We start from the raw sequence: 22,191 nt of genomic DNA, 5'->3' as shown, positions 1-22,191 counted from the left end.
GAAACAACAGTCAAAAAGAAATGGAGAGTCTGACAGATAAGTGAGGGGAGAAACGAGTCAGAGAAACGTTTATTGCTGAGGAAGAAATAAATTTAGATTTTTCTCCGAGTTGCTTTACAATTTATTAGTGTTTAATGCCTGAGTTGCTGGGAGGGGGGAAAACGCAATGATGAGTGCATTAGCTATATTGTTTGGTTTTAATTTGATTCAGAGAGATGAATGTCAAACCCGCTGTCAAAGGCAGCAGGCAAGATGATCAGCAAGAAGCTGAAGTGTGTCAGTGGTCTGGGGAGGGGAACGGAGAGGCAGAAAGGAGCCGCTTAAGATGATGCACTACTTTGGGCAAATCCAAGATAGCCAAAATACTCGTGGATCTGTACCCCTGCTCTCATAACCCCAGCTCAGCCATTTGTGACCGACGAGCACGTGCTTGGCCTCTTTCCAAACCACGGAAAGAATCGTGCCTGTGTGCTTGACCCTGCAGCTCCGCTCTCCAGTTCAGGCTGCTTTCAACACGCTGCTTCAGGCTTCCGACTCCTTCACCTCGGGGGAGCTTGCCATACACGTGCATCACTGGATGGGGGAGGCTGATGTGGGAGGCTTTGGGAGAGAGAACTCCTCGTTTGTGTAAAAATGAGAGGAAATGCCATTAAAGCCTGGCCAGGCAGATCAAAACCAGGGCTGGCTCTTTCTTTTACTCCTGCTTTCCATGCAGTAATCACTGAAGAGTGTGCAGCTCATAATTAGCATGCAGGAGGGAGGAGGTGATCCTTACTGATTTCATCAAAACCTTTGCTTCGCTGAAATCTTTAAAGATTACTATCAGAACTACAGTTGTTTTACAATAATTAGGCAGAAATTCAAGAGAACAAATCTCTGGATACTATAAAATCCAAACCATGCTTCACTTCGCCTCTGGAAAAGGCACAGGTTGCCCCTGCTGCCTGTCCCCCCTTTACAGTAATGTGCATGTAAGAAGCTTGGCTGAACCACAGACAGCTATACAAAGCATGTGGGTGAGAAAGCCCTTCTGTTTTCCCACTATTCTGTGCATCACTTTCTATTTACTACTTTAAAATCTCTAAGTGGGACTTGCCCAATGCAATGCAAGCTGTTACTGAAAGGATCAAGGGGCAAAAGTTTGACAGCAGGAGACCTAAGCCTATGACTCGCAGAGAGGAAGGATTTTGCAGAGCCGCTAGACAAGCGTTCAGCTGCTTACACCGAGAAATGTGCTAAAACGCCAGTAGGAAAAATTGCTTGGGTATAAATCTCAAGAACTCAGTGCGTACTCAGGGCATGATTCAATGAGATACTTCCGATACTAATCCTGGGACGTGCGAGGGTTGAGGCTGAGTGAAAATGGAAGGTCTGAATACGAAGCACCTACAGGAGCCAGACAGCCCTGCAAGTTCACTGCTACCAAAATAATCTTAACCTCCTGTGACATTTCCTGTTCAGACAGAAAGGGTGCAAGGACCCACAGACACCAAAAGCAGTTCAGGACACTTCAAGACATCACTGTATTTTTGACCATTATCTCGGGACCAACCTGACGACATCTCCAGAACACAACGGTACTCACCTTGGTAGACAAAATGAAAACCTTTGGCCGTAGATTGACCCTTGGAACTGAATTTTATGAGAATCTGGTTGGTGGTAGCTAACGGTAAAGATTCACCTAGATGAGGAGAAAGAGATAAAACAGGAGAGACGGAGATTACAGCATTAGCTACACAAATGGGATGCACAGAACAAGGTGTTAAATGGCAGGCTGTGTTTTTAACTCGCTTTTCCCAGCAGCAACAGGGACATGTTCCCTACCTGTATGAGAGCCCGAGAGGGAGCTGAGGAGCCGGGAGTGCTGGTTGGGGCCATCGTGGACTTCGATGATGTCGTTGAGCGCGGTCTGGAAGAAGGCGAACTGCCCAAAGACCACTGCCAAGAGAGGGAGCACCGGTCGGGGTGGGCAGCGGGATGAGCCGCGCTGCTGTCCCCACACAGCCGAGGCCTGGAGCTGAGGCATTTCGCCTTCTTTTATTTCAGGAGTTTGGCAAAGATAAAAAGGGCCTGACTGACAGCCCTGGAAGATGGGAGCCCTTTATTTATCCACAAAGTAGGCATAACAGAAGCAGCAACCAGCCTCCCCCGTGTTCACTTGCCAGTATGCTTTAACACTGATTCATAGGCCAAAAGGGATTCTTTTATGAGTCATCCCATTTGCCTGCCTACATAACACAAGGTATATAATTTCACCAACTGATAATTATTATTTATTATTTGTATTGAACCTCTGTCATGACGTGTTGGGTTAGGCATTGTACAAAACCTGAACAAAACAACAATCCCCATCCTGAAGAACTCGATTTCTAGATTGAACCTCTCTGGTCAGGGAGGATGACAGCTAGGGAGAGAAGACACTCACAGTTTTATTAACAGTCAGTCCTAAGCCTGTCTACAGAGACTGCTAACGAGGGAGCCGTGCAGTGCTCTGTGTCTTACTGCATACATTGTAAATGCACCAAGGAGCAGACAGAGCTTATAAAAGGGAGGAAATAATGAGAGGATCAGAGCATTTTTTTAGCTAGAACAAAGATACTTTAGTTATTTATCTTTATTTTTCAGAATATAATAGCAGGTTTTTTTCCTCCCAAATCTGTACTTAGAAGATTTTTTTCTTCCCCTTTGTCTCCTCTCCTAGCTTTGCATTTTCAAGTTGTAAGTGCCCAGTTGCAGATTCACAAGCTGAGAGGTCTCTTGCTGTGAAATTCATCATCCACCAAGCTACGACATTTGTTTCCTGCACATTCAGGTTTCCAGCACAGCTTTGATGCTGGGAACACTGAAAAATTGACAATAGCACACCCTGATGCCTGCTGTACACAGAATCTGAGAAGTGAAAGAGATGGGAAATGTATAACATTCACCACTAACGGTTTTCCTGCTTTTTTTTAATGAAGCTATGGAAAGCTAGCAGGTGGAGAAGAGAAACTAATTTAGCTGTCATCCTACCGTAGGCAAAAGTCAGACTTGCAGATCAAGACTGTCTAGCCCTCTAGTTATTGTGTTTCTATGTATCAAGATCAGCTGTAGTAAAACAGGTTAAGAGGTGTAAGAGAACAGTGCAGTATTTCATCAGTTAGATCCAGGAACTCCGCTGTAACTACCTGCACACAGGCAGAAGGGCAATCCGAGTGAAAGGAGCTTATACCCACGTCTGTACATAGCCCCCTTATGTCACACCTTGCTATCTTAGCAAAGGAAATCACAGGCAACCGAAAAGACCATAGGGACTGACTGGATCCATATAATGCACCGAGAAGCAGTATCAAAAAACAGAATTTAGAGACCTTCACCTGCCAGAGCTGTCAGTGCAAGTGCTCTTTAAGAGCTTTAAATTCCTTCAAACAAGAAAATACATTAACCAGTACTAATATCCAGCTAGCTGCCTCAAAGGTTTCTAGAACATCGATCATTCTTCTATTCAAGCTCTGACCAAAATTAAGCAGCACTGGACTCTATAAAAAGAACGCTGGTCCGTTTAAATGGATCTGGCTTTTGTCTGGATCTAGTTTTAAAATTTAATTTACATGTTATTTAAAAATAAAAATTAGTTGTAAGTACCATAGGTGCACACCCACAAAACTATACATTTATGTGCTTCTCTGCGCAGACAGATTATTTAGCACCACAGTTAGCATGTGTTTATGGTAAATACATTTTGTACTCTCGGAGGTCCTCTGAGTCTGCTGCTAGCATTAATCACCATGAATATTTTTTTTTTTGCCGATTTTTCAACTCTGCATGACTGGATATAGTGCAGGAACTGGAAGGGGAATCGCACGATGGTGTTTTTTGTTAGGCTTGGCTTTTTTGTCCCCTCCTTTTTGACAGATTTTGAATTTCAGAGAATTCCCATCATCCTTACCGACTACAGCGACATACACATAGCATTTATTTTCCAATCTCCCTCATCTCCATTTATATATGCACTTATTCTACTGCTTTGTTCAAACAAAAAAAAACCTGAGAGAGTTGCATTACAATAGGACAGATTTTCAAAAACCGTCCAGAAACGATACCATAGTCCTTTGGCACAACGATGAAGTACAAGCAGACTTGTCCGCTGGTGTAGTTCTGGGGATAATTTGGAGAGAGGACGATGCCGTCCGAGCCTGTGTACTGACCGCCACAGGGTGCTGTAAGAGAAAATCAAGAAGAGATCACTGAGCATACCCTTACCAAAGCCTGCCTTGGAACACCAGCCTTTTCCCTGCTGCTCTGAGATCCACCCCTGCCTGCGCGCTGGAACGCCGTGCCATGTCAGCTGCCCCCAGCCACGACTGATTCCACGCTTCAGGCACTGCAGCTCTCGCTGCAAGTTCTTAAGAAAAATAAGGCTTATCCTAACCTGAGTTCATGCCTGCTTCACATTTAATTATCAAGACCACGGCAAGGCTAAGGGATGCCGTGTATGGTGTTGTAGCCTAATGTGTGATTTGCACTGCTCTCCAGCTGACCTTAAAGCTCAGGACCTGCCAGAATGAGCTCCTACTACTCTTTTCACCTTTTCTCAGTGGCAGGAGCCTGGCTCCAGCAGGAACGGCGTCCTCCCCGCCAGCGCCTTTCTGAGTCGGAGATTTCATGTTTCCAGTCACCACAGACTGCCAGCTATCTCTTGACTCACTTCTCGGATTAAGAAGGTCTGACTGCAAACCCATCGTTTGAACCATTTTCTCATTAAGCCAGAAAACAAAACAAAAAACCCCACAGAACCCATAAGAAAAAATTGCCTTCTGTTTTCTCAATAAACTCTGACCCTGCTCAGGAAAGCACATGCTTAAAGGCTTTGATCAGCAGGGATCAGGTTAAGCAAACATTTAAGTGGCTTCCTGAATCCTGCCCTGCACTAGGATGCAGGTTTTGTCATGCAGATAATCTGTTCTGTCCAGTTTTCTCAGTCTCTCTCTCTCTCTCAAAAGAAGTTTCAAGAAACTTCATGTAAGTTAGCTCTTCCCAACCCCAGGGTGTTAAAAAAAAAAAAAAAAGAAAAATTATGAAACACTGAGAAAACGCACCTCCGTCCCCTTGCAAGCAGCTCTATGCAAACATAACATCAAGCTTTGCATTAGGATAAACTGCTGAAGTATTTGGTGACAGGCAGATCATTCTCTACTCACCTTTTCCCCTTCAGCCTTACCTGTACAGGTAGGTCGAGGTTTGTTCCACGTGGGTTTTCCATCCCCGCCCATTATGCACGTCAGTGTGGAGACCCCTTCAATGTCATACCCTCCGTCACAGTAGTAGGTAATTGTAGATCCCAGCTTCAGATCCGTACCCACTCGTGTGCCATTCTTAATTGATCCAGGATCGAAGCATGACTCCCGGGGATTTTCTGCAAGAGAAAATTGCCAAGATCTTTACTGGTCTGATACAGCTACTCTAAAATTTTGGTCAACGGCATGTTTTTCGGCTTTTCTCATCTGGGAATCTCACTTAAGCATAAAGACCAGTACCATTTGCAGAGTTTAGATTGTGAGCATTCTCTCATGCTGCTGAATCTGGGCAATTATACAGGTCAGATTCTGGTCCAGAGCGTTCTCTGATGCTCAGCTCCAGCACAAGTATACTGGAAGAAGGAAGGCTTCGGTTCACACACATATTTACTGCTACCCAAAATCTAATCAAGGAGGCAAAGCTTTGATTTAACTATCCACACTCCCTCTCCTTTCTTGCACAGGGGACAGGCTGCAAGGAACTTTGCAAACCAGGGCATATAAACACAGATTGAACACGCAACATATTTCAGATGTGCTACATCTGTTCACATTATCTCTTTGGCACCTATCATTCCCATATCGAAGAGCTGTCTGCTCTCACCAAGGAAATACATAGTGCCATGTGCTAGCTGGTTGACTCTCCAGATGTGCAGCACGGCTGCAATTATGGCAAAATGATTACAAGCAGTTAGACAAAATGAAGACATTTTTCTCTCTGTTCACTATGCCCTGCAGAGTTAAAAACCCCATTTACATAAGAAAACTCCAGTAAAGACTACAGAGCTGTCAGGACTTGGATATTTCTTTCCTCCTTCTTCTGAGGGCTTTTTTCTTTTTTTTTTTTTTCTTTTTTTTTCTGCATGAAATATAATTAGAGGCTTTGATTAATCCTGCTCTTTTGTCATTTGGAAATAGCTCATTAAAGATGAGGGCTTTTCTGAGAGCAGTGGGTCTGTGAACAATTATAATGTGTCTAAGCATTAAACCATGGGCTTTTAGTATTTGGGGAAGGGGTGGAGGGAGAAGCAGAAAACAGTAAAGCCCCCAGATCTTGCTTTTGTTTCTTTGTTTGCAATGAAAAATAGGATTAGCTCTATGGTTTCCTTTACACAACAGCTGTACCACTAGCTAGCGATCCAGGTAAACAGGGCACAAGAGGACGTGAAATGTTTCCACCAGGAACAGCTGCCCTGACCCGCAGAAGTAAGGCCAACAGTTTTTCCTAGAACACCAGTTCCCTACTTTGGGAGCTGCAGAGTGGTCAACCTCAATGCTCCTCACAGACCATCACACACTTGTATCATCAAACTTGAAATCATTAAGTCCTGGGTTCTCCTCTACGTTAGTGGTGTCTTGCTGCACGAACTTTGGACAAGCCACTTTTCCTTTGAGCAACCCTGTTCCCCAACAAAATAACAAGATGTTCCAGTTTATCTCATCCTGGGAAGACACACACATGTGCCTAGAAGCATGATTACCACAGCATTCAAGAGAGAGCTCTGATACTCAGAACGTGATGGAGAAGATTAGGGTTCTAAGACAAAAGAATTCAACTAATATTTTTATCCCATTATTTCCTGTGTGTGATCTGTCAGTAGGTCCTGCTGAGACACCAGCTAGACACAAAAGGGAAATCTTGATTATGATGAGTAAGATATCAGGACCAAAAAGCTTGTTTCAGTCACAGCACTGGAAAGCAAAGCCCTCGGCTCTCTGGTCAGCTCAGATGAGCACATTGCCTCCTCATTCATCCTTATGCTTGTGAGACATCAGCCGTAGCTGGAGCAGTGACCCTTTACCATTACTACAAGTCAACGGAATATTCCTGTACAGACTGGTCATCACAGCCCACAGAGGTGATGAATTGCTTCTGGGCATCAGTCAACCAGGGCACCGAAGACGAACAGGGCAGTTGCATGGCCCAGAGTCCATCTGCACGTGTAAATTTTCATCTACTTTTCCAAAGTATTTTTTCACTCCACAAGCCTTTATTTCTCTGAATTGCTAATATTCACTTTTAGACCCTTTCATACAAAAGCTGCACCCAACAGCTTCCTTCTGACCACTTCATGCCTCTCTTGTTATTTTGAACAGTCTCACTGCCTTTCATCTGACAAGTTGATGTGGCTTCAACCTGTCAATCACCCTCCCACCTGGCTGTCAGACGTCTTAGCCATGTGCTTGATCTCAGCCTCTGCTCTTGCTTTGAAAAATCATAACATTCAGTGCTCAAGTCACTCTGTCAACTGTTGGAAAAAAAAGGTGGTGGCTGATTGCCGAGCAACAGCCCCACTGCTTTTGTTGTGTTTTCCTCATTCTTGACTGTTTCTCTGTTCCCTTGAGGGTCTGTGCCTTCAGAAACACTACTCACCTTAGAGGACGATGCATCCTGACACACTAATCCTACGCATATCTCCAGCTGAACACTCCTCTGCAGATGAACTGCCCCGATGATCCTCAGCAGTAGGCTACAAAGGGCGGCAGGAGCTCAACTTTAAGGAAGTATTTGGTTGCATGGTGACAGCAAAAGATTCGTAGAGGGATGTGGGAAAGCCACAGCTTTCCCAGCCTTTGATTTATTAGGCTATGAAGTGAGCACAACACGGCTTGCTCATTTAGAATTAATGTTTTATTTTCACTCAGACACTTCAGAAATCGAGGACTTTACCCTGATGTCCCAATTAACATGGATTCAGGCTGCCAAATGTTTAGAAAAGAGTCAAGACAAAAATGCCATGAGAACTGGCTCATTAGTCCACAGAAAGCAGAATTTTCTGTATTTCCTCTCTCCTTTCCCAAGGAAAACTCAAAGCCTGCATAAGCTCCTAGACCAGGAGGTCAGGCTTTCGTCTGTATGTTCGAGAACAGCTTCACCGGGGAGCACTTGTCCACCCAGCGCATCATGAACTCCACATCTGTGAACATGTACAAGCCTTTAAAAAGAGGCTTAAAGTTGCCTTAAAGCAACCCCAGGAGAAATTGTCTAGAAGACAGGTTTTTTTCACAGCAGTCATTGTATACTGAAGACAGGACAAATTACACTAGGATTTTGAAGACCAGGTGCAGCCTTGGCCTCCCGAGCTGCTTGCCTGCTGCCACACCAGCTCGCCAGAGCCCAGCATCCCCCGACTCATCCCAGCTAAATGGACTACCTTTTCCAAAGGACAGATCTGTTTTTCAAATGCAAGTTGTTTTAGGGTCAAGCGCCACCTCCCATGCCCGACTGTTTTAACAGCAAACAGTACTGGATGTTTTTAAACAGCTTGCTTCGCAACAGATTTTACAGAATAGTGTTTCTGTGAGGAATTTCCACCTTAAATAACCCATAAGTAATGCTGAATATATGTTTATAAGCTCAGGATAGGCAAAATAGTTCTGGCGAAATAATAACGGATTTGAAATAAGGCTTGGGGTTTGGTGTTTTGTTTTTTTTTCCCCCCTTTCCTTTGGAAGGGTGAAAAGTAATCACTTTTGCTTCATTTGCTTTCAATTTCACGCCTCTTCACTTCTGGCCCACAACAGAAACAGGAAGTACTAAAAAGCATGAGGAAACCTCCTGCTTTGGAGTATCCAACCTGGAAACTCCTTCCTACCCTCTGCCCCCAGCATGAGGAGCCAAACCTAAACGCGCACCTTGGGTCCCATTCAGCGCCAACCCGTCAGGATACGTTGCTCGGATGGAGGCAGTGACTGATGGAGTTTGACCTGCTTCTGTATCCATGACAACAGAATATAGGGAGGGGGATTAATTGGGAAAAGCTCTCCCAACGACTACCCTGCCCTTTACATTACTAACAAAGTGTGGTCTCAATTTAAAAATACCAGTCTATGAATACAAAAAATGTATCTTAATAAAACCTGTGGTTTGTGAGATGCTGCAATGTAAACTGATTATTGGAATTCAGTTGGTTTCCCAGTCAGAAAAGATAATCTTCACATCAGAGATTCATCCCTGGCCAAATTTAAGAGAGTTTCTGGTAGCACTTTCTGGCAAATGCAGCTTAATGGAAGACCTTCATACCAGGGGGTCTTTTAAATTGACTGGAAACAGTTTTTGAAACTTATCCAGTGTTGCTCTGTAACCAGAAATCTCCCAAGTGTAACTAAGACACACAAATATTATCTTGGTTCAAAAGGTAACACATGTAGAGATACTACATGTATTTTACCTCAGAGATACTGAGGGGTAAAAACCTTAGTTTTCTGTAGCTGAGACACTTAAAAAATTCTTAAACAACAACTAGAACAAGAGATAAATTCTAGGTATACTGCGAGCCATCCCTTTCCTGGGTTTAAGCTTTTGTTTTGTAACTGACTTTCCTATTTTTGTAATCAAGAACTCATCCTTTTGCTTTGTTAGACTAATACTTGTTGGGCTCAAGCGAACCTGCTATGAACACAGCTCACTGCTTTCACAGAAACGACAACATTAACTAAGCTGGTGTTGCAAACAAGCACTTTGTTAAGGATTATGGTAACTTCAACAGACCTTAAACGGGATGCCTGAGCAGAGCACGTCTTCCTTTTCAGGAACCAGCCTGAATCAAAAAATCTACTCCCTACTGCTAAGTCATCCCAAGAATAAATTCCTCCCCAGCTGAAATCCCAAACTATTGCATTTAAGTTTCACCTGACCCTGTGAATCAAGCCAAGGCTTTATGCAGGCAGTAAACCAAACCTCTGTAAATTTAAGTGTGTGGGGGGAAAGCACACTTAAGGTTTCTTTGCTGGCAACCTTAGTTTGATTTTTCATTCTGCTGCACAGCTGACAGTGCATCATGGGTGCAAAGCAAAATATAGGAGTTAATCTATCAGAAATCCTGCTGGTGTACTATATGAGTGTAGCTAAACTAGGAAATTGCCTGGCTGAAGATCTGCCCTCAAACACCTTTCCATGGCACTGCTGCATTCCCACTTCATTCTCACTGTCGTGCTCTATGCAAAAACTGGCGTAATAAAAGTCAAATTCATTCTTCTCTCTCTGTCTTCTCCATTCCTCCTGGCCCCAGAGGACAACTTTCTCTTGAAGAGCCATTGCCCCTGAAACAATTTCAAATGAAGTGCTGAGGCTGTTTGAAATTCACCCAACACAGCATGGCTGCAGGCTAGCGATACAGTCCCAGTCCCAGAGAAGATTCAGGATTTCAAGGAGCGACTGACAGATGGCTGCTTTGTTGTTTTTTTTTCCCCAAACACTACCAAAAGACAACTACAAAGCCCCTGGTAATTAACAGTATTTCGCACACAGCTGACATAGGTGATATACGGTATTTAGGGAGCTAGGGGCAGAAGCCTGTGTGGGCTGCAGCACTGACCAAACACAATGAGGTGGCTGAGAGAAGACAGTGTCTTTGAACTGTACTTGGGATTCCACGCTGGCAAGGAGCCGAGCTCGGTATTTGATTTTCTTTCACACATGCTCCCCTCCTGCATTTTCTTTTCTTCTTCCTCCGATTCCCCAAAGTTCTATTTTCTGCCGCTTCTCAGACTTGAATCCCAGGTTCCTTTTAAAGTGCGGGGAAATTAATGAGCAAACTTAAAGCCTCATTCTTTTCTCCCAGCAGTTTGGCTTTGTGGGAAGTATGTAGGCGCGATTAACACTGTAGGAGTGTTTAGGAGAACAACACATCACACAACCACCCTAATTTAATGAGATTTCATTTGTTAACTACCTTCTGGCTGCCCAAAAAGAAAGAGGAAGAGAAAAAAAACCCCAAGACTTAATTTTCAGTAAAATTAATTCTAATGAGAACAGAAAACTTTAATCTCTTGAATCTTAAGCACTGCTGATTGTCTTATTATTTCATAACTTTACCGAGGGAAATTCATCTGTTCAGCATAACTAATAGGAATTGCCATTTCACTATGATTTAACCTCTGGTCAGGTAAATTCAAAAGCAGGAACCACAGACCAGAGACAGGGTATAGGAAGAGAGAATTGCCCAAGCACACAGAGAAAGCAGCAGCAGCACTGGAAACACAGCAGCAGCCCATCAGCTCTCCAGCACAAGCTATTACTGCTCCCACAGCACACAGTTGGGCCAACAAGACTCGACAGCCTGTTTCACAGCGCACACCACGGATGCAAAGCCATGTTTCATAGTGGCACGCATCCAGTACATCTGAAGCAATCAATACTTTTGTCCCACACTGCAAACTAGTCCATATAGGCCAGAGCAGGCTTGAAGAATCGTTTCTCTCTAGCCCTGTTTTTTCCCCAGTTTTTAATCCTTTTCTCCATTCTGTGTAATCCAGCTCATCAGATCCAGCTTTTCAGAGCGTATTTTTTACTACGGTTTGTAACAACTCCATTCTTCCACCTACCCTATGCACAAACAAGGAACACACTCTGCCAAAGCCTCCCTTTTTTCCCCCCATCTCCCAGAACAGCAGTGCCAGGTCTGTCACTTCGCACCTTGCTCCATCGACAGAGAGCTAAAAGCACGCAGGGAAAACTCTAACCACTGCCCGTCTCTCACCATTAGAGCTGAAGCCACCACAATGTTTTAGGTTCCTCCTCAAGCAAGCAAGAAAAAAAAAGCCACTGCTCTAACAACACAGATACCTGTGAACTCACTATTCTGTTCATTTTACTAATTATTAGTGAAGTTTTAAGTAGACGCTTTAGAATCTTAAGTGAAGCAAAAACGCACAGCTTTCAGGAGAGCTCCACTGACTCAAGAGAGCTGAGCATCCCCCTCCGTGATCCTTGCCTCTAGCTATGGCCACCCAATCATTTGGTACGCTCTTGACTGACAGTATCAAGAATTCAGACCGAGATCCCATATTGGATATGTATGTCTGCACCTCCTTTTCTTGCTCTTGCCACTAAGAATAAATCCGAAATCAATGGCAATGTGGAGCATTCCTAATAACCAGTTAACAGTTCAGAACTCTCTAGTACTCTGAAAACTCAAATCTGCAACGAAGCAGCATATTCTGCTCACTAAGAAGACAGAACTATTTAAATTCAGTGTGGAGCAAGAAAGATTGTACAAAAATGTACATAAATAAATACTTTCTGGGAATCTCCCTCCCATTTTCTTTAAAGAAAAAGAAAAAAAGATGTAGAAATTTTCTTCTCTGTTAATGACAGCCCCACACAGAACCAGCCACATGTGAGTGATCCTCAGCCACATAACAGGCCTTTTATGCTGCTCTTATCTACCTTATGTACCCTGGCTCTTCTGCCAGCCTATAGGATCCCCTCTCTTCAACTCCCAATTTTCCCTCCCATGCCTCTTAATCAGCTTTGGTGGTAGCAAAACAGACAGCAGGATTACTGCCTGAAGAGAGGTTTCCACAGTTTTTAGAGCTTCTCCCATTTGGTTTTCAGCTAGGTGGTTTAACCTGAGAATAAATGCAGGTAAAACCCCACATATTTGCTGAGTCAGCTGGGCCAGGTGCATCCCCAGACAGGTCTTACCTGTGTAGTCAATGACAAATCCGGTGTTGCTGACTGATGCATCGCTTCGGAAAGCAAGGAAGAGGCTGTTACTGCTGCTCTCTATCCTCTCGGGTAGCTGGGAGCCATAAAAGCTTCCGATCAGGGGGCTGAGTGAATCGGGTCCATCGTAGATGTGAAGAAAATCATAGCCAGGCTCCAAACTGAAGCTGCAAAGCCAAAGGAAGAGTGCTTGAAGTACGAGCATGCTACAGCAGCCTCTGGAGAACAGCAGAGACTGTGGTCTTGATGGGCTGTACAACTACATAGCTGAGAGACTGCTTCTGCCCCAAAACAGCTCCTCAGCTAAGTACAGGACATTTCTGTCTCTGTTCCATGTGTAAGGATTCGAGGACTGGTGATACAGTCAAGAGCACAAAAGCATAATCCCGTGTTGCTTGCAGGGGCTTTCTATGCTGCACGAGTTCCATGGTTATGTTCTGTAAAACCATGGGTATATCAAAGAGGAGCTACAGTTGAAATATGTGCCTCTTCTCCCAAACTAAGGTAACATCTGAGAACAGATTACCCAGGACTATGGGACAGTCGTACCAGGTTTGGTTCCTTCAGAGAGGAAAGGACCCCTGTGCAGACCCAGTTCATCCAGGCAGTGCCCCACCGCTGGTATCCTCTGCCCGTCCCCACAGGCAGCCACAGAAGTGGAACCAAAGAGCTCTCAGGTACGTACGTATTAAATACCAGGGCAATGACATAATCAGGAGAGACGGTCAGCTTCCAGTCACACTCCTTCCCCGGTGGGTAGGGCTCCGGGTACTGCGGGGACAGGATCACTCCTGTCGGTCCCGTCAAGATACCTCCACAGGGAGCTGGAAGGCAACCAAGCAAAGGGGTGAGGCTTTGTCTTAGAGAAACTTAAAAAATAGCAGATGAGATGCAGGGGAGGGGGAGAGAGGTGGATAGATAAGGGGCAGAGAGACAGTTTGCAAGGCTGTCTGATAGTAAGATATGTATTACAAGAGCTTGCAGTGGCCCTAGCAGAGACGAGGGCTCTATTATTCCAGACAGGGTACACACACACACACAGAGCTGTGGATACTATTACAATCTTCGTAAGGTATGTAAGTGAGCAACCAGAAGGAGACAGAGATGCTTTATGCTTTTCTGTTGCATTTATTTAGGCAACTCCCAGTCAAAGTCTGGACAGTTGCTAAACAAGTGAAAACATGTTGTCTGGGTCTAATGGCTTGTTCGTGTTTATTACAGTCACCGACACATTAAATGCCAAGCTGACTGAAAAATCCATTATTACTTTTTTAAGGCTGAAAGTGCCTGCATGTATTTCCACTGTGGGAAATACTCATGACTGATTTATTACTGTCAGCCTCTTCATGAGGGTCAATGCTCTAATCTTCCCCCCATTGCTCAGATCGATCCTCCCAGATTCAGGATGGGGCGAGAGAGGGGAGCAGAGTCTCGTGTTGAACTCGGGTGTCTGAACTAACCAGCCTACAGCAATGCAAACACCGAGTTGGAAATGACCTAGCATGGGAGAGAACAAATCTTGGAAGGACCCTCCATGAAGGAGCGAGCATGCGTGTATATCTTGTGGGCTTTTATAAAGCCCTGCAAATATACAAGAATCTCCAGATATCAGGTAAAATGTAGCGGTCTATAAAGATCACAGTAGAGATTAAACTTGAGACCCTTCTCCAAGGCCGAAAAGCAACTTCTTCAATCAAGTCCAGCTGCAGGCTACTGCAGGCACCGAGAACTGTTATCCCTCTCGACTAGAGAAGGAAATCACAGCACAGACAGTGAAGAGTTTAGCTGAAGGTCAAGCTAAGGAAGAACCACAAGCATCTACTCTGTATCCATTTACCGTGATCTTAACCTTTAGGGCGCGTTCCTCTTCCAGACTCTAAAGTCAGGGGAAAATTCAGGAAGAAAATAAAGTATAGAGACTCATTTTTGAAAGGCCTAAGGGACATGACTGTTCAACACCCTCTGATTTCTTTGAAAATCCCACCCATAGTCTCCAAAGGATTTAAACTAGAAGCTGGTCCAAGCCATAGCTGTTTAGAGTTGGGTCAAGACGCAGACTTCAAATACCCCAAACCTCTGAGGGTTGTTTCAGCTGAGGTTCCAGTTCAGCCCACATTGTTTAGGGACTGCAGAAGTTGTACAATAAAGATGTGAAAATACATTTGAAATGCTAAATACAAACATAAAATCCAAGCCCTAAATTAAACCCTGTTTTTCAATTCAGATCTAACTCGGCAGCCTGTTGCACAGTTACTATAAAACTGCTATTATTGGGCCACTGATTATTCCTCCAAATCCTTTGTCACTGAATAGAGGGAAGGAGCAAGACATTGCTTTCAGCTTTTTCACAGAGCTTATGACTCCTAAAACAAGATTGCCAGGCTTCTGCTCAAAAAGGACCCAACACAGTAGCTCCAAGTCAAATTGGAGATGGCCCATGGGAATCCGTCTCACACCAAGATTAAAGCACTGGCTACGTTTCTCTGAAAAGGACTGAGAGCCCAGCTTCTGGTGTGAAAGAAAACTCAACAGGAGAATGACGAGATGGGCATGACATGCAACAGTATCATTTAGTTATAGCTCCGGGAAGACTAAAAGGACTGTCTCTATCAGGCTGAAAGGGTGCCACACTAGATCATCAAGATAGTCATTCAGAAACCAAGTCATCCTGCAGGGAGCATACATCCTGTGCATGCTGTAGAAGTTTCCTAGCTGGCATTAAATCAGATGTTAGAAACAGAATTAACTGATTTTTTTTTGCTTGGGATAACAGTGCGTAAACAGGAACGAAGGTTACAGGATAAGTAATTTGTGGCTAGCATTTAATTGGCCAGCAAATTTGATGTTTATTGCTCTTATGTGCTTAGCATGACTATTTTTATGTGTTCTGGACATATTAAAAAGAATCACTTTCATGAGCTTCTTTTATTACTTTATGAGCTCAAAGGAAATGTCAGCTAGTTCTTTCTCGTGACAGAATTTGCTATCTCCTCATGCAGAAATTATTCACCCATGGCCCCAATCCTCTCTACCAACCTGAGTTTTAAAGAAGCCTTTGACTTTTCAAGTTAAATATGATCACGTACATTGCAGTATGTCCTATGAGTTTCCAGCATGAACTAGATTCTCATTGTCCCAGACACTCTGGGGATAAACCTAAAAAGGAGTTTTATGGGACAGCTACCTGAGACATATATACCTTGTCGTACACCTCTTCAAACCAGGTGGGACTCACCCCCTTCAGATACAGAAGTCTTGCAATGAAACAGGGCAGGGAACCAGTGCAACGGGAGGATGGATACGTGTTCATACCTATGCAGGAGGGAGGGTCTGGTTGCCAGAAAAATCTGTTCTCAATCTGCACACAAGTGATTTTGGCATCCCCTTGCAGAGCGTATCCTGGATTACACTGGAAGACGATGGAGTCACCTGCCTCTTTGCTGTCACCACTCCGGCTCCCATTCTGGGGAATTCCTGGGTCATTGCAGGAAGTGGCAGTAGAAACTGAAGAGTATTAAAAATATATATTTAATATATATATTTATATTTAATACAGGCTTACAGCACCGGCTGTACTTAGACCCTGTCCTTAAACAGATATCCAAGCAATTACTTCATTCTTCATCTCTCCTCCTTCAGTATCCCTTAAAGTTGCCACATACACAAAAACTGGCTTTTACTTTGCACTGAGCATCTGCCTCTCCAGCTGGTAAAGGCTCTGGGGAACGGCAAGTTCAAGTGCACTACACAGAGTGCAAGTTTGATGTATAATTGTGCACGTGCATGTTTACTTAGTAAGTCCAGACATCCACTGATCTTGCATGGCATTTTTATAGAATTCTGTGTCAGACACATGCTGCAAAATAAACTAATATGTTAGCACGTTTCACTTCCCCGGAGTGGCAGAGCGATTCAGCCTTTAGCCCTGTGAAGCGTCAAGCCTGACCTTTTAGGAATGCACGTGTTTCCCTCCCAGACTCGCTGCTGCGTCCCTTTGAGGTATGAGATGACCCCCTCAGCTTCTCCTCAGCTGGGGGCAGGCAGCACAGCTTCGCTGCTGACTGAGCTCAAGGTCTGTCAACACTACAACAACTTAACAGCACGGAAAGTCCCGGAGTAATAGAAGTTTTGCAAGCTTATATAGATCATTAAAGTTCACAAGATCCAAAACTGTACACTTCTGAGCTTAGGTCTGACTACTTCGTCACACCTTGTGAACAAAGGCTTTGAGCAGAAGCATTCAATAAAGACCAGCTCCGTATCAGGCAGTGGAGCAGAGCTTATTTCCTGCTAAGTTGATGAGAGTCTATTACACCTAGCCAATTTAGAGAAAGCTCTTCTTAAAAGAGCCAGAGGAAATCCCTCTCTCTCTTTCTGTGCAACTGAAGATAAGCAAGTTAGCAGCCCGGTCTGGTCCTTCCTGGCAGGCTGAGACACGAGCCTGGCAAAGAAAGAGGACAGCAGAGCTGTGCTGGGTGACACAAAGCTCTCCCTCTGTCTTGGTCATCCCAGAAGGCCTTGTACCCAGCACAAACTCTTCCCAAAGAGCTGGCCTGCTCTCCCGGTCACGCAAGGAATCCCGAACAGAAAGCTACAGGCAATAATTCGGGAGAGACAGAACGAGCTCTGATGCTTAGAAGTGTCTGAGTCCCAGGAAGGTCATATCATCATTCACCCAACAGCCCCCCTGTTTACTACCATCTCCAAAATAGGCATCTGCTGGTTGGTTACTGGACATGTCAGTGAAGGCCTGCATCCTGGAAACCTGTGTGTGAATGTTGAAGTGTATTACCCTAATATAATTGAAGTTATTGTGTTTGCAAGGCCGAGTCTTAGGTAACAGCCGCCAGGACTTGGGCAATGACAGATTGCGGTTGCATTACACGTAGTGCTGCTGCTAGCAATGACATCCCTACAGCCGACAGAGCTTTTCGTGATCTGCATCTCAGGGGATCCAATTTGAGGGATTTTAAATAGACTTGGTTTTCAGAGACCACTGACCAACTGCTCTTAGAACGCCTGGGGGAAGTTGCCTGCATACTGGTGGCTCTAAGGGACCTGTGAAAATGTGGTGGAAAATATCTGTAATGCCTTCTTGTGTATTCCACAAGGTACTGCTCTACATCTTGCTGCCAAGTTCACCACTGTGAAGGTGACTGTAGCAGAGGGGAGCACAGAACTCACCTGCATTGCAAGGACAAAATACAAGAGTTTTTCCTCTATTTGCAGAGACTGCACCCAAATGCAGTAGAGCACAAATGGCTGGAAGACCACACAGTTCCTGCTATCGCGTTCAATACAATGTCATTTGCTCACCATCAGTAGTTTGCGGATAGACCTGAAATCACTTATCAGCAAAGCCGGGTTTGGACGATGCTGAGGAAACAATGTAAAGCCTACCTGAAAACTGAACAGCAAAGCCCTGCTTGCTTGTGAAGAAATCAGTGTTGAACTGAAGGATGACAGAGTTGAAAGTACTGTGGACGTCGCCGGGTAAGCCGGACCCGCTCATCTCCTTTAGGAGGATGCCATTCTCCACTGGACCGTCCCAGATCCTCAGCACATCGTGGAACTCCTCGGTGTGGAAAACCATGAAATGGAGCCTGTGTGGCAAAATGAACTGGAAGTCAGACCACAAACTGAGCTCTGCCTTTTTTCCTGAAAGGATTAGAAATGTGATTGGTACCAACCTACGGTAGCTTGTCCAAGGAATGTGTTCTCTCCTGTTATCTGCAACTCAGCTTGGACAAAGTACTTTAGCCCTCTACCAAACTTCGTCTGTCTGTAAAACCCAAGATCTCTTAGTTGCATGCCTCCCTAATAAAACACATCCACAAACAAAAAACTGAGTCACGGATACTAATGTTTTCTGAAAAGTTGGGTCCTTTCTGCTGTTCTCTCCTGAGCAAACAAAATTACTAATCTCTCCTAAAAGTCTTGAGGAACAAGGTAAAGGTCCAAAAGCCCATCGTGGGCAGTGGAAATGTCCCTAGCCAGAATATCACAGTTGGTTTTACACCAAAGGTGCTCAGACATCACAACGAGTAGCTGTCCCACTGACAGAAGGCTCAGTCAAGGACACACAGGAAACCTGCAACAGAGAGGTACAGGGGCTGTGAAGGAGAGGATGGGGGTTTGTCCATAGTTTCACTGAGCTCTGTAACAGACAAACACAGAAGTATTGAGAAACTTATGCTAAAGAGAGAATTAGCGGAAAACGTCCTGGGGTCCCTTCAGACAACTTAGATATATTCATCCGATTCACACATTGTCCCTAGGCTGCACACAGCAACAACCTTGGCTGTCCTTTGCTGCTTTTGGTGTCCTGCAAGGAAAGAGCCAGCATCTACTGATAAAATGCATTGATTTTTGCTACCTGCACTCAGATCAAAGAATTTGCTCCTGGCACGAAGCTAATCTTGTGTATCGGGGAAAAAAAGGAAAGGAAACAACCAAGACCACTCTTAATTAAAACAGCATCATGCTGGCAAAGAAACCCTTAGCAGGGTGTTAACTGCCCTGGAGGTTAATAAAAAGGGGCAGAAAAGGGTGTGTGGGAGGGTGGCAAACAGGTGGGTGCAAATTCTGAATGCTGGATTGCAGCACCTCCGAGGATTTTGACATGTTTTTCAAAGTTCTGGATATTGCAAAACTGCATCTAGATCAGCTAACAGAATAACTTCAGCAAGAAATAAAGGAAAAGTGAGTCAGCATGAGCCAGCTCTCCAAAATCCACAATAGGAAGGGAAGGGAGAGAAAACAGGAATTAAGAAACTGGTGGCTGGCAGTGAAATAACATTGTGCTCTCAACGAGGTATTTATTACGATGCTCTGAATGCAGATTTCATTTCCTTAATCTGTGTATTTTATAGTTTTGTCTGCCCTGGAGAGAGGGCTGCAAGGCCTTCAGCGTATGCAGCAAATGCTCCTTAGTCCTGCACTGCCTGCAGCAGTACTCCTTGGAGCTCCTGTCTTCTGCTTTTAAACTAAAACAGGGCTATGCCCGTTTCGCACTTCCACAGAAAATTCCCAAGATGCTGGCAGGAGTCATCATGGTGAGGAAATTCACTCCAGAGCCTGGACCAGTGATGGACCTAAGGGGATGGGAGAAGGCCAGAAGTTCCCTTCATGCCCAGGAGAGGTCTGGTGGCACTCTGGGACAGGACAAACTTGGTCCCAACATCAATCCCTGGTGGGATGCTCCTCTCTTCCCACCCTGGGCTGGGGGGGATATAACACTGCACTTCTCCCCATCAAGCCAACCTCTGTTGTGGAAGGATGCGAAGCAGATGAATCCAGGCTTTGCGAAGAGCTTTGGGATCTTCCAAGATCAGAAGTACCGTGTAAGCATAAGGTACTGTCATTATTATTGTTACACCCAAGGGAGTTATCAACTAAAGGCTGCGATACATCAGGGTTCAGTCCCTTTCGCTCCTGCACTTAAAATGCCAACTGAAGAGAAGGCATTTAATTACCTCTGTTTTCATTGCCACATTATCACTGGGGGAAACACCATCTGACACAATGAAATCAGGCTAACACGGGGTAACACGAGGCACGCCAGTTTGAAACAGGGACAGAAATCTATAAACTGTACTCAGAAAAATCTGCAAGAAATAAAACAATCAGGTACTGTGCTTAAAACCCTGACAGCCCACGGAGGAAAACAAGGAAGCATTCGCTTGGCTCCTTTCCCATTTATCCAGGACAAACATAAATAAATCAGGTAGAACCATAAAAGGGAAAAAAAAAAAACCCAAAACACTGCAATGTACTCAGCAGCAAAATGACGTCCACAGAATCCGACAGGAACCAAAAGAGCTGAATCATAAATCTACCTAGCAGAGACCTTGAGCAAAGAGAAAAAAAACTAGACTCGAGGAAAATAAGAATGGATCATAGCAGAGCTGGTCTCCCCAGGTGCGTTGGCCTGATTACGTTTGCTCTCAGGATAACTGGTTCTAGTTAGCCAAAACTGCCAGAGAAAACTCATTGCTGAAGACCTTGCGTCGTGGCTTAACCCCAGCCGGCAACTGAGCACCACACAGCCACTCGCTCACTCCCCCCTGCCCCCAGTGGGATGGGGGAGAGAATCGAAGAGTAAAAGTGAGAAAACTCGTGGGTTCCAGCACACCTTGGAAACAGGGAGACGCTGGCAGAGACTGACCTGGGGTGGGAGGACACCCTGGAACTGCCATCGCCTGGGAGAGGTCACCACCGGCTCCCCATGGGACCAAGGCTGCCTACAGCAACCCACTTCCCTCATTTATTTTTAAGAAACAACTTGCAGGCAAGGCTTCACGACGAGGAGAAAGCCTTAGCATGATAACCAGATGACACAGTGGCAAGACACAGGTTGTCCAATGCCAGCTGGTTCAGGAGTCTATTGGGATAGCTGATTTTATTAAGAAAACTGGTGTGCTCTGGAGCAAATCAATCTATTCAATAGGCACATCTGTAACCAAACAGCATGGTTTTTCTATCAGCCTGATTCTATTCCCAGCAGGGCTTCATTTAAGACAAGACAGAGACACTGGTTTAGCAGACAATGGAGAGGAAAAGAGTTTTATTCTTGCACTCTGACAATCCCAATTACATGCATGAAAATGCAGCAAAAAGCAAATTAGGAATTGTGGCTATAGATATGTGATAGAGGGAAAGTTCTCCCAGCTTAGCAAGGAGCAGAGAGGAGGAGAGACCAGCTCTGCACTGACAGTCTGCATAATCTCTGGTGAGCCATTTAGCCCCAGCTCTTCAGAAAGCCCCCCCACACCCTGACTGACCAACCTGGGGCTCTTTCTGCTAACGTTTCCCATCCAAGCTCGGGCCCCCACAACTTGGCTCTGCTGTGCAAGAGCCTGGGCTCCCATCTGGAGCTGGCATCAGCAGCTGAACGCAGCTTGACACACTGGTGGTGCCCACCTAGCTTGCACCAAAGCCACAGGTCTTTCACACTAACAGCAGTTTGCAGGGCTGCCCGCTGTCTCCCTCTAGCCCGGAGAGGGTTCCCAAATTTAAAAGCTGTTAAATGTTATGTCCCTAGAATCTCCAAGGAAGCAAACTGGAACATCCCAATATTCTCACTCATATTTCTAGATGAGACTGTGAAAAATGGAACCTGTCAATACAGCACCATCCATTAAACTAGGATTAGCAATATCACGAAACTCTCTTATGACACTGAGATCACTGCTACTCAATAAACCACCACTGCCACTTCTAACCGTGTATTCACTGCTCTCAGCTGTGCAAGCAGCACTCGAAGGCAAGTTTCATTCATTTTCCAGTACACCCTCCCACTTCTTCTTTCTCTCCCCAGAGTCTCACAGATAAGCCAAGTCATTTTAGTTGTAATTTTATGTGCATGTGCACGCGTGTGTTTGCACATGCACAAAATTAATCCTCTCTCAAAGTGCAACCCTTCAACTTTCATGGCAATGATGTACAGACTAATTTTTCTCTCTT

General features: G+C 44.8%; 1 protein-coding gene across 1 annotated transcript in view; it reads right to left on the bottom strand.

Moving 5' to 3' along the window:
* CSMD2 (CUB and Sushi multiple domains 2) overlaps positions 1–22,191 on the bottom strand; it is a 308,935-nt gene that overhangs the window by 70,113 nt on the left and 216,631 nt on the right. The window contains 8 exon segments of the mRNA XM_009333469.1: positions 1,586–1,681; positions 1,825–1,938; positions 4,083–4,199; positions 5,201–5,395; positions 12,706–12,893; positions 13,412–13,550; positions 16,039–16,230; positions 18,127–18,329. Of these exon segments, the coding sequence (XP_009331744.1) occupies positions 1,586–1,681; positions 1,825–1,938; positions 4,083–4,199; positions 5,201–5,395; positions 12,706–12,893; positions 13,412–13,550; positions 16,039–16,230; positions 18,127–18,329 (1,244 nt within the window).

This window comes from Pygoscelis adeliae, unplaced genomic scaffold, assembly GCF_000699105.1.
Source record: "Pygoscelis adeliae isolate BGI_AS28 unplaced genomic scaffold, ASM69910v1 Scaffold321, whole genome shotgun sequence".
In the NCBI taxonomy this organism is placed as follows: domain Eukaryota; kingdom Metazoa; phylum Chordata; class Aves; order Sphenisciformes; family Spheniscidae; genus Pygoscelis; species Pygoscelis adeliae.
The sequence above is the reverse complement of the archived record's forward strand: the minus strand, read 5'-3'. Positions and strand labels throughout refer to the sequence as shown.